Source organism: Clinocottus analis, unplaced genomic scaffold (assembly GCF_023055335.1).
Source record: "Clinocottus analis isolate CAN_PGR_092001 unplaced genomic scaffold, fCliAna1.0.p SCAF_16, whole genome shotgun sequence".
Lineage (NCBI taxonomy): Eukaryota > Metazoa > Chordata > Actinopteri > Perciformes > Cottidae > Clinocottus > Clinocottus analis.
In genome coordinates, this window is record NW_027175887.1 from 16,269,450 (window position 1) to 16,281,949 (window position 12,500).

The 12,500-nt window shown below is 43.9% G+C and overlaps 1 protein-coding gene across 1 annotated transcript in view; it reads right to left on the minus strand.

Moving 5' to 3' along the window:
* The window catches only part of grin2aa (glutamate receptor, ionotropic, N-methyl D-aspartate 2A, a), a 126,030-nt gene that overhangs the window by 37,082 nt on the left and 76,448 nt on the right, over window positions 1-12,500 (minus strand). The window contains exon 4 of the mRNA XM_068578739.1: window positions 7,757-8,185. Coding sequence (XP_068434840.1) covers window positions 7,757-8,185 — 429 coding nt within the window. The remainder of the gene's footprint in view (window positions 1-7,756; window positions 8,186-12,500) is intronic.

Consider the following 12,500-nt stretch of genomic DNA (forward strand, 5'->3'; position numbering starts at 1 on the left):
AGTCGTTTCTCTTCTTTCCGTCTGCATAATCTACATTTTCTCTCCTTTATTGCTCATTTGGATTATTCTGCGCTCTCTGTCATTCTCTCATGTCTTTTGACGCAAAAACCAGCAAATAAAATGTGAAAATAAAAACTTCTCGACAGTTTCTTCCCTGCAGAGGACGTGATGTAACTCCGAGGTAACGACGCTGACTCCTGCAGCTTTTAAAAAAAAAATAAAAACACACATCCAGTGCAGCTCTGAGACGACAAAACACTGATTCAAACAGGATTATCACCACAATACGTGCTGTTTGAGAGGAGCATGTTATACAACACAGATGCCAGGATGTAGAGAGGATGGGCAGGTTGTGTGTGTGTGTGCAAAGATTTTTTGGGCCGACGCCCATCAAACAGGTGGACCTGATTCGGCGTTGCTAGGATACATACAGAGGATGGAGAGCAATGCGACCCTAAACAACCTCGCACACTTACACACAGAGACGCACACAATTACTTTGCCCACCTCGACAATTCTCCCCCGTCACCCCCCCCCCCCCCCCCCTCAATCCAAGCCATCCAATCCCTCTCCCTTTCCAGCCTCCATTATATCCGTAATCTCTCTATTCATTAGAGGAGGAGGAGGATGGAGGGCGAGAGGAAGGTGCGGAGAGGTGGAGAGACAGCAGAGAGAGAAGGAGCGCCTGAAAAAAGAAAGTGAGAGTCTGAAGATTAGAGAGATTGAGGGAGAGAGATGTGTGACGGGAGAGGAGGAGCAGTAAGCCTCGACAGTCGGGATAAAAATATCCTCCCGTGTTTTTTTTTCCTCCCTTCTCCATCTTTTCTTTTTTTTTCGGGGGGTTGGGGAAGTAAAATGGGTCGAATTTGTCTCGTTTGTCACTGCAGCCGGCAAAATATGAGCTCGCGCATGAATATTTATGTTAATAATAAGAAACAATGAGTACGTGTGCGCGCAGAGAAAGGTTCAGTTTGCTGCCACAGGACGGCAGGAAGACAGCCGCCATCTTTCTTTCCTTCAGCCGCCATCTTTCTTTCCTTCAGCCGCCATCTTTCTTTCCTTGAGCCATCATCTTTCTTTCCTTGAGCCGCCATCTTTCTTTCCTTCAGTCGCCATCTTTCTTTCCTTGAGCCGCCATCTTTCTTTCCTTGAGCCGCCATCTTTCTTTCCTCCAGCCGCCATCTTTCTTTCCTTCGGCCGCCATCTTTCTTTCCCTCAGCCGCCATCTTTCTTTCCTTCAGCCGCCATCTTTCTTTCCTTGAGCCGCCATCTTTCTTTCCTTCAGCCGCCATCTTTCTTTCCTTTAGTCGCCATCTTTCTTTCCTTCAGCCGCCATCTTTCTTTCCTTTAGTCGCCATCTTTCTTTCCTTCAGCCGCCATTTTTCTTCAGAATATTGTCATAATCATAATAATAATAGTCGGCTGCTTGTAAACATCGTCAATGAATGAATGTTTTCTGGTTGCTAAAGAGGCTTTACTGCAGAGAGAAAGAGTGTGAGTGTTTGTGTGTGTGTCTGTGTGTGTGTGTGTGTGTGTGTGTGTGTGTGTGTGTGTGTTAGAGATAGAGACATCTATCCTTTGTAAAGACAAGGACCAGTCAAAGCGATGATGTATACTGTCAGCACTCGTGATCTATGGATTGCAACAACACACACACACACACAGACACACACACACACACATGCACACACACACACACACACAACTGCAAGCTCTGCTAAATTGGGTCTTTTAAGGCGACCTGATAATGATTCTTGAAGACCCGCCCGTGCCTCAGGTAGCCTGTGTTAAGTGTGTTAAGTGTGTTAAGTGTGTTAAGTGTGTTTTGTGTGTTAAGTGTGTTGCGTGTGGCCTGCGTGGTGATTGTGCGACCAGATAGACTCTGTCCTACCAGACTCTCGGCCCCCTCCTGTGGTCCCCGGCGTACATTTTGTTTTGTCAGATCTTTTTTCAGTCCGGGCGGCGCGAGATTAATGCTAACACTTACAAGTTGTGCTGTTGCGTAAAGAATGCAACACATGTCCACACAGCTGCTGCTGCAGGAGTCCTGTTGTTGCACACAAACAGCGTGGCCGATATAGCGGAGTGTGGACAATATGCTAATCGCGTTTCGCGCCTTCCTGAGAAACCTTTACCTCCGATGAAACATGAATAAACTCTTCTCCTCGGTGGGATTTGCAGACTGCGCTCCCTTCTAATGTCTCGCTGCCTCTTCGCTCTCGGTGCAGTGGAACATAAAGCAACTCATTTATCCCTGAGAGGTGACACAGCGGCTGTCAATCACATGCTAGTCGCGGCTAACGAAGACAATGCAGACGGCTGCAGACAAACTACAGCCGGTTCTATGTGTTTCTGTCAGAGAGCGGTCACAGTGGAGTCGAGACCGGCCTCTTTCTGACGTTATGCCGCGTGATCGACGGTAAAAAACACCGAGATGTTACATTTTTAGGAAGTGTGAGACAAAGAGATAAATGCTAGCTGTAGCTGAAGCTAATTTAAAGACCTTTCCTGATTCCAGATAAGGCAGTATAGATAAAAACTCTCATTAAAAACTCTAGCCAAACGCTAATTGGCCGATTTAAATGGTCCAAAAGTAGATTTTGTCAAACCTCGGCTGCCTTTTTTACTCGGTTTCAAAGCCCGAAGTGACTCTGGCGTCGCCGAAAACGATCGCGGAAAATGTCCAAATGTGCCGGCGTTATTTGGGTGAACTCAATCCATGATGGGAATCTTTACCGAGTGTCTTTCTGAAGAGTCGTACAGCGCTTCCTGCAGTGAAACTATGAATACAGCACAGTAAAAGTCACGCAAAGAGTGAATTACATCGACCGAGTGTCTGTTCAAGATGCGGCCATCAGTGATATGATCCCGAATAACAATGCATCACATTTTAATTGTTGTATTTCTGAGCAGGTATTGTAACCTCCATCACTTCTACTTCACCAAAATGATGTCGCAGACCAGCAGTCTGAGTGTGAGCTCGACCCTCGACCCGCTGGACATCGCCGCTCCTGCAGCCTCATATGAAATGCACACAAACTGCACACACACGCACACAACTCCAGGTTTTTGCATGTTTGCAAAAAAATGAAATACGGATATTAAACAGCGAGCCGGTGACGATGCGCTGGTGTAACATGCATGAGCCGCGGTGTGACATCAGGTTGAATCATGGAGTCTATTCTAAAAAAGAAATAAAAATTGTTATTCATAGTTTGTGTGTCTGACTCAGTGAAAAATGACGAATGCACAAAGCGGTTGTGTGCGATATACACACACACACACACAAGTTGTGCGTGAGGAATTCAAGTGTTTAGTTTGAGCTAAACGACTCTGGAAACAAACTGCATGATCAGCAAAGCTGCGTATTGAGGAGCGCTGCCCCGGGACTGTGTGTGTGTGTGTGTGTGTGTGTGTGTGTGTGTGTGTGTGTGTGTAATGTGTACATGCCTACATGTGTGTTTCCTGAGCTCTGACCCTCATATATCAAGGCTAGAGACTACAAAAACCTATCAGAACCTTACTGCCACCACGCCTTTCACACACACACACACACACACACACACACACACACACACACACACACACACACACACACGCTGATAAATACACACTGACTGTTCACCACAGCAAGGTGAGCGGTGCGCTGTAAATCTGCCGGGGCAGAACATTCTCTTAAGGGGCGGGCATATTTCTCTTGTTTCTGACATGCACACACACACGCATATACACACACACACACACACATACACACACGCTCACACACGCCGCATATTTTAAATGAAGCCCAGCTAGTCGCTCAGTTTGATTGCCGCTCTGGCCGCTGCTCTTAGTTGGTCATTTGTCTCCTGTTTTGATTATTATTTTATATTTTTTCATTCCTCTGCAGAACATATTCATCTTGGACTGTATGCATTCATCCTCACAGCTGTCAGGAGGGGGGAGGGGGGGGCTGGAAGTGAGTGAGTGAGGTGACCCCTTCCCCCATCCCTCCCCACACACACACACACACACACACACACAACTACAGCCTCCTCTGTGATTTCAGCACCACCTATATATTCATTTTTGATCCTTTTCCAAACAGCTTTTTTTTTTGTTTCCCTGCTTCTGGCTTACTTTGGCTCGCCGGCGGCGTCCTGACGCCGAGTCACACTTCACCCCGAGAGGCCTTTTTTTTAAATACCGAACGTCTTAAAAGACCCTCCCGCTATCCGTGTCTTGCTTACAGCGAGGTAGAGCGGCGCCCCCGCCGAGCTAATGCCAAGGATATAAAACTGTGAGCCGCCGCAAACGCTCCAATATGTCACGCTGCTGCTGAAGGTTTCTGCATGCAGCCCATCTGCCCGCCCGCGTGTGTGTGTGTGTGTGTGTGTGTGTGTGTGTGTGTGTGTGTGTGTGTGTGTGTGTGTGTGTGCGCCATGTCCTCCTATATCCCTCGACAGACCGCTGATGCTCTAACAACCCACGCTGGCCCGTCGCCCCCCCGACCTAGCCTTCGACCAATCCTGTTCCCCCCCTCCCTCCTGAAGCCCTATTGGCTGAGCTCCCTCACCCACGACAGAGCCATCTGCGGCCACTCGTCACCTGGGTAACAACCTGAGGCAGCAGAGCATGCTGGGAAGTCAGCTGGCTCTGGGTATCCCGGGTGATTCTCTTTCAGCGTCTGTGTTTCCTGACAAAAGGAGAGGAGCGGCGGCGGAGTTCAGAGCCTCGTCGAGGGGACCGGAGGCGTCGCCAGTCAAACTGCACGGCCGTGATGTCAGAGCGCCGTGATGTCAGAGCGCCGTGATGTCACAGCGCCGTGATGTCAGAGCGCCGTGATGTCAGAGCGCCGTGATGTCACAGCGCCGTGATGTCAGAGCGCCGCTCATCGGCCTCAGTGACCTCAGTGACGGAGGGAAATGAGAGTTTTTTAAACAGGCAGCGTTCTTTAACCCCCCAGACTTTTTTCTGTTCTTCAGCGAGTGCCCTCAGCTTCAATCCTCCATGACAACAAACCTCATTAAAGCGCAACAACACACACACACACACACACACACACACACACACACACACACATGATCTTACACTTTGGTGAGCAGGCACTGCGCACGGTAAAACAATTATACACCTCGTACATTGCTTTAAAGTGTAATTTTCCTCTGTGTATGGAAGACCATTTCCGCCACGGGAAAAAAAGGTCCATAATTATGACAACAACAAGAAAAAAGTCACATGACAAAAAAAGTCATAATTATTATTTTTTGTCATAATTATGACTTTTTTGTCATAATGACTTTTTTTTATTTTTTTGTCATAATCAAACTTTTTTTTTCATAATCATGACTTTTTTGTTTTTTGTCATAATTATAACTTTTTTTTGTTTTTTGTCATAATTATAACTTTTTTGTTTTTCGTCATAATTATAACTTTTTTTTGTTTTTTGACATAATTATTCCTTTTTTTTTGTTTTTTGACATTATTATTCCTTTTTTTTGTTTTTTGTCATAATTATAACTTTTTTCATTTTTTTGTCATAATTATAACTTTTTTGTATTTTCGTCATAATTTTACCTTTTTTTGTTTTTTGTCATAATTACAATTTTTTTTTGATTTTTGTCATAATTATAACTTTTTTTTGTTTTTTGACATAATTATTCCTTTTTTTTGTTTTTTGACATTATTATTCCTTTTTTTTGTTTTTTGTCATAATTATAACTTTTTTTTAGTTTTTTGTCATAATTATAACTTTTTTGTATTTTCGTCATAATTTTACCTTTTTTTGTTTTTTGTCATAATTACAATTTTTTTAGATTTTTGTCATAATTATAACTTTTTTTTGTTTTTTGACATAATTATAACTTTTCTCATTTTTTTGTCATAATTATAACTTTTTTTAAGAAGTTTTTTGTCATAATTATGGACATTTTTGTTGTTGTCATAATTGTGACTTTTGTTTTTTGTTGCGTTTATGGGCTTCCATACGTATCCAACGTCCTTTAAAGGACAACAGTATTTTGCTTCATGGGTTCTCATCCAGTGTGACTGATTTTACAGTAAAATTACAACAGAAGCCCAAAAGCAAAATGTCATAATAGCAACAAGAGTCTGCTCAGAACCTAAAAAGCAAACAACATGTGGTCACATCTCAGTGTGAAGCCAGTTCCTGCGATGGCTCCAAAATGCTGACGTGGATTCTTTGGCAGGATACAAGTTGAACAAATAAGCAACCTGTGATGCAGCGTGAGCCATGAAGACCTTCCTGGTTGAGTTATTGATCCATTACACAAAACAATCTTCTTCTTTTATCTCTTTTTTCAGACATTTTGATCTCCATGCAGACTTTTGAGACCTCGTCGGGTAAAAGTCAGAAAGCATCTCCTAAAAACTGGACTTCCTTTGACTCCTGCAGGACATTGAGTACGTTGTGGATGTTGTGCTTCTACACAACATTGAACATTTAAACTCTTTTTCACGCCTCCATGTGAGACAAAAGCGAACCGACCGGCAGCTCGGTCGATCCCGATCGCATCGATGCTCATTGTTCTTCTGAAATGATGACGATTAAACCTCCAAAAAACGCATCGTCGTCTTCTCGTTGAAGCTCATCGTCGCCGCACAGTTTGAATCCAATTCAGCATTCAGACTTAAGGTTTACTAACTTCACACTCCATCATCACAAATATAAAACAAAGAATAACAATTGGGATGTAAACACAAGTTTACCCCCCCCCCCCCTCCAGATGGAGAGAGCCAGACAGAGCAGGCAAGGCCTGCAGCATCTCCCACTGGCTGCCGAGAGAGAGGGAGAGAGAACGAGGGAACGAGGAAGAGGAGGACTAAATGAGAAGAGGAACAGAAGGACTCATCAAGGAGCTCTTCAATTTTGGAGAGCACTCATTTGTAGCGGCTTCCCGCTGTTACCCTGGTCTCAATTTCTTCCCTCGCCTCTTTCTTTGCCGCCTTAATCACAAACACCCTCCTCAAACATCCATTCACCACTTCCATCCCTCTCTCTCTCTCTCTCTCTCTCTCTCTCTCTCTCTCTCTCTCTCTCTCTCTCTCTCTCTCTCCATCTCTCTCTCTCTGACTCCTACACTTCCCCTTTAGCTCTAACTCTCAATCCCATGTGTTTTTTTTCCTCATCCAGTAATTGCATCTTTCTTCAATCTCTAGCCTTAAAGTAGACTTGGTGGAAGTCTCTAATCACTCGGGGTGAAAATAGACTGTGGCAGGAAGCCATGCATTAAAACAAACACACACACACACACACACACACACACATCATGTGCAGCAACACACACGCTCTCTTCATGTTACAAAAATATGCAAACCCTCAAGAGAAACTTTTATAATTGCGCCATTTCTAAATATTTCCATCACCGATAAACAGATATTTCTATGGAAGCCCGTTCCCGCCACTTTCATAAAAAAATTAAGATCCTGTAAGTCAGAATTATGAGAAACTATCTCATAATAATGAGATGCTATCTCATCATTATGAGATATATCTCATTATTATTATAATATATATCATAATTATAATAAGATATATCTCATTATAGTACACTATCTCAGAAAAATGAGATGCTAAGTCATAATAATGAGATAGGATATCATTATTATGAGATACTATCTCATAAATATGATTTAGCATCTCATAATTATAAGATAGTATCTCATAATTATGACTTACAGGATCTTCATTTTTTTTTATCAAAGTGGCGGAAACGGGCTTCCATATATTCCCCAAAATCCCCTCGACTGGACTCACTTGTGCAGCGCGCTGGGCGGCAGCTTGGACGTCTTCTCCATCGGGCCGTAGCAGGACGTCTTGGCCTCGGGGATGTCGCCGTACTCCTCCAGCATGGCGGCCGCCGCCGACGTGATGATGCCCAGGCCGTCGCGGACCCGCGCCTCCAGCGGGTAGTCCCAGTCGTCGTACGACACCGAGATCATCCCCGGCGGGAAGGCCTCGGGCGTGATGTCCGGGTTCCCCGTGGTGAGCGACGGCACGATCCAGATGTAGCCGAACCCGGTGAGGCCCAGCGAGCGCGCCTCCTCCAGGACGTAGACCGCCTCGTCCTTGGAGCAGTAGAGCAGCACCACGGGCGACTGGACCTTCTTCAGCATGATCTGGGACCGGCTGTCCTCCTCCACCGCGTCCAGAACGATGATGTTCTGCAGGTCCCAGCCCACGAAGCTGGAGCCAGGAGGACAAGGTGTTAATGCTGAACTAATGGCCCGTTCACTTTGCTCCGGCGCTGGAAAGGGCAGGCATAATTATTATATAATTAATATCATTAAGTGAGAGGTGAATGCTAATAGGTGCAAAGTGCTGAATGGAGGATGCTAAATGCTAAAGCTGGACGGTGTGATGACGAGAGGGTCCTGTGGTCAGCCTGCACTTATCAGTAATGCAACATGCTTTTGTAACACCACTATGAATACAAATAGCTGCATTAATGTTGTGTTGCTCTCACACAGACATGTGGCTGCCTGTACACACACTGTAACACAACAAAAAGTCAACATTTCTACTTAAAGTAGCATTTAAAGTTGTTAAAGCTGAAAATAATCAAGTTCAAGCAGCTCATGTAGTTGCAGTAAATATTAGTGGAGCAAAATGATGAAGAGGGCTAACTCTAAAAGGTAAATTCAGACAACTTAAATAAGTGAAGTTAACTTAAAATCGTGAATTATGTTAACAATAAATAGTCAATTCAGACAATTTAAATATTTGAGTGCTGCCAGCTTAAAAATAATTAATTGCGAAAAGTCATTTTTAGAGATTTACTTCTGAATGTTGAAGCTGCAACAGGCGCTTATTAAAATGATAATGCATGTGTGGAGTTTTCTGTTTTTCTCTCATCCGGTGGGACCGGCTGCTCTTTCTCTTTAACGTCCAGCGTGATGATATTCATCTCGGCAGAAAACAGACAGAAAGTGGCGGCAATGCGAGAGATTAAAGAAAATATGATATCACGAGCTAACGGCACGCTTCAGGAGGACGGGGGCCTTGATGGCACACACACACACACGCACACACACACACACACGATAGCAAAAACTAGCGTGCAAGTAGCGTAACGTGAGCGCGATGCGGGACGCGCTGTCCAGACTGATGACGGTCTTCAGCTCCCCGATGACACAACGAGTAAAGAGAGACGACGACACACAGCGACACATTCACAGTGTGACACCGTCGTACTATTTCTGGTTTTCTAAGCTAGTCTGTCATCTTTAATCCGCCCGTGATGCCGGTTTGGCTCGGCGCCCACCTGCCCGAGGACGTACAGTATGTAGCCGTCCACAAAAAATACATATGACCTCACTCTCATGTTATACATCTGGGCCAGTATTTCATCTGCAGTATTAATGTGTTTCCACGCGGGTCAGTCTTGACTCACTGAGTTGACTGGCACACTTTCCCTCGCTGTGAATGATGGAAGTATTAAAGCCGTCGGCCCGTGACTAAGTCGCTGTGAATGCTGACGCGGAGGGAAATCGACGTAAAAGCAAGTAAATGGCTTTTTTTTTTTTTTTAAATCTTCTTTTTTTCTTCTTTCTTGTTTCATAAATGAAGGCTTTTATATTCCAACATGGAGGTCAAATCTCTTCTGGAGGTGGTGCGAGTATTGACGCCGGGACGTTAAAAGGCCTTTTTCTTTATTGCGCATCTGTCTCACGCAAAAGTGTCGTCAACGCGGTTATTGATCGACAACAGACGCACGCGAACAAAAGGGGATCCGATGCCTGTTTGAGGGCGGATGAGTTCAACTGTGACAGGTTGTTTATTTTCAGGAGCTCACGCTTGCCGGCTTCCTGATAGCGACACCTGTTTGAGGGAGAAATTAATAATGCGATTCAATCAGCCACTCAGCCATCTGTTGCCACTCCACGTGTGATTACAGCGAGTGTCGCCGAACGGCGGCGGCGGCTGAGAGTGTTTGGGTTTTGACACGAGGAGTTACTGCTAATGGAAAAGACCCTCCTCGGCGGTGATGCATCATGGGGGTTTCGGCCACCAGGTCTTGCCAACATCTCAACGCTGCCGAACATGGATCATTAACTTGACTTCAGCAGGTTTTTTTTCTCTTTCTCTCTGCGGAAAACTATACAGCATCAGTCAAAATGAGCTAAAGGTTTGGCGAGAAGCCGAGCGGCCTCTGTCGTGAACTACCTGCCACCTCATTTTAAGAATGCTGATGAAACCCTTTTGGAGCTGTCCGTCTTTGAAGAGCAGCTTCTGTCAAGCGCCGGACGACCAGTTTGTTGGAGTTAATACAAATAAAAAATGTAATACATGATATATTTTTTTGCATTTTTTTATTTTACTGTTATTACTATTTTTCATTTTTATGTTTTATATATTTTTATTATTATTGTTAAATTTTTAAAAAAAATATTATTTATTTTTTATATATTTATTTTGTATGTATATTTTTTATTTCATTTGATTATTTTTGTTATTTATACATACATCATTTTTGTATTATTTTTAAAAAATTATTATTATTTATTTATTATACATTTATTTTGTACATATTTTTATTTATTTTATTTTGGAGGATAAATTACAAAGCTAGATATTTATTTAAATGTACTCATGAATTCAATGGATCAAAAAAAGGTGAAATTTCATCATTCCAATGAGGAGTTTTACATTTGTAAAGTGTTTATAACATATTTGTGAATATATATTCAACAATATAAATTGGTTTAATAACGCCGGCAGTGACGAGTAAGCTGCTTATTTATTTTAGGTCATTGCAGCTGATAACGACATAACACTTATCTACAGCACATTTTATTTTTCATCTTTAGTTTTTTTGTCATGTTTTATAATTTTTTTGCCCATTTCTTTGGGAAGACGGTGCTCAAAATGTCTTTTTTGTAAATCATCAGCGGGCCTTGAGTTGGACACGACCGAGGACGCCGGCCGCGCTTTACAGTACGAGCAGTAACTCTCAGAGAAAGTAAACTTCTCTCGTCCTCTGGGGAAATTTGCAGCGATATCGGAAAAGCTCACACACAAAATTGAAAGAAATGGGCTCGTGTGGAAAAATGCACGACCACGCCGCTCGTTACCTTCAGTTTCTACCGAGCGCAAGCTGTTTGTCCTTGAGAGGGGATTTTGGGAACGATGGCGGAGAAATAAAAGTGCCAATGTTTGTGCTCTTCACAGACGCTCTGTTTGATATAACGATGTTCATCTGCACTGTTTTCTTCCTGCGATGTTTGCTCATTCGTTTAATACATAACAATCCTGCAACGCCTGTCTCGTCCTCACATGGAACAGATTTATGGCCCCTCATGACTCCGGGGAGGATGTTTGTGTTTCCGTCCGTCTGTCCAGACTGAAATATCTCAACACTTAGACGGGTGACAATGAAATTGGGTACAGAGGTCCTTGTTGTCCCGGCGGGTGAATCCTAATAGCTCTGGTGATTCCCCCGACCGGTTAAACATCCACTTGATGGATTGGCACAACGCTCCGCGCAGACATTCGGGGTCCCCCGATGATGTCTCCTACGGACTCTGTGGAGCCGCCGGTGTTTCCTTTAGCGCCGCCAAACAATTTATGAGTGTGGTCTTGAGAGAAAATGACTCAACCAACACTTTGGTTCATGGAAAAACACCTAAAAAGGACATGCCGACGGCAAGTGTTAGCATGTTAGCAAAGAACATCAAAATGGTAGTTTTGTTGGTGGTGGTGGTGGCATCAGTGGTGGTGGCGTTGGTTGTGTTGTTGGTGGTGATGGTGTTGTTGATAGTGTTGTTGGGGATTGTGATGTTGGTAGTGTTGTTGGTGTTGGTTGTGATGGTGGTGGTGTTGTTGTTGGGGATTGTGATGGTGGTGTTGGTGGTGGTTGTGATGATGGTGGTGGTATTGATAGTATTGGTGTTGTTGGATGTTGTGATGGTGTTGGTGGTGGTTGTGATGGTGTTTGTAGTGTTGTTGGTGGTGGTTGTGATGGTGTTGTTGGTTGTGGTGGTTGCTGATAGTGTAGTTGCTATTGTTGTTGGTTGTGTTGTTGTTGGTAGTGATGGTGTTGGTAGTAGTGATGTTGTTGTTGGTGTTTTTAGCGTTGGTTGTGATGTTGCTGGTGGTTGTGATGGTGTTGTTGTTGGTGTTGTTGGTGTTGGTGTTGGTGGTTGTGATGGTGTTGTTGATGGTGTTGTTGATGGTGTTGTTGGTGTTGGTGTTGGTGGTTGTGATGGTGTTGTTGATGGTGTTGTTGGTGTTGGTGTTGGTGGTTGTGATGGTGTTGTTGATGGTGTTGTTGTTGTTGGTTGTTGATGGTGTTGTTGGTGTTGGTGGTTGTGATGTTGGAGGGTAAACTTCTACTTTCATTATTCAGAGTTTCTCCACATAAAAAGAGATATTTGGAGCTTTTATTTGCTGCCTACGGTGACGATGTTAAAATAGATGAACGCAGACAGCAGTCTACAGGTGTGTCCTACAGGTGTGTCCTACAGGTACAGGTGTGTCCTACAGGTACAGGTGTGTCCTA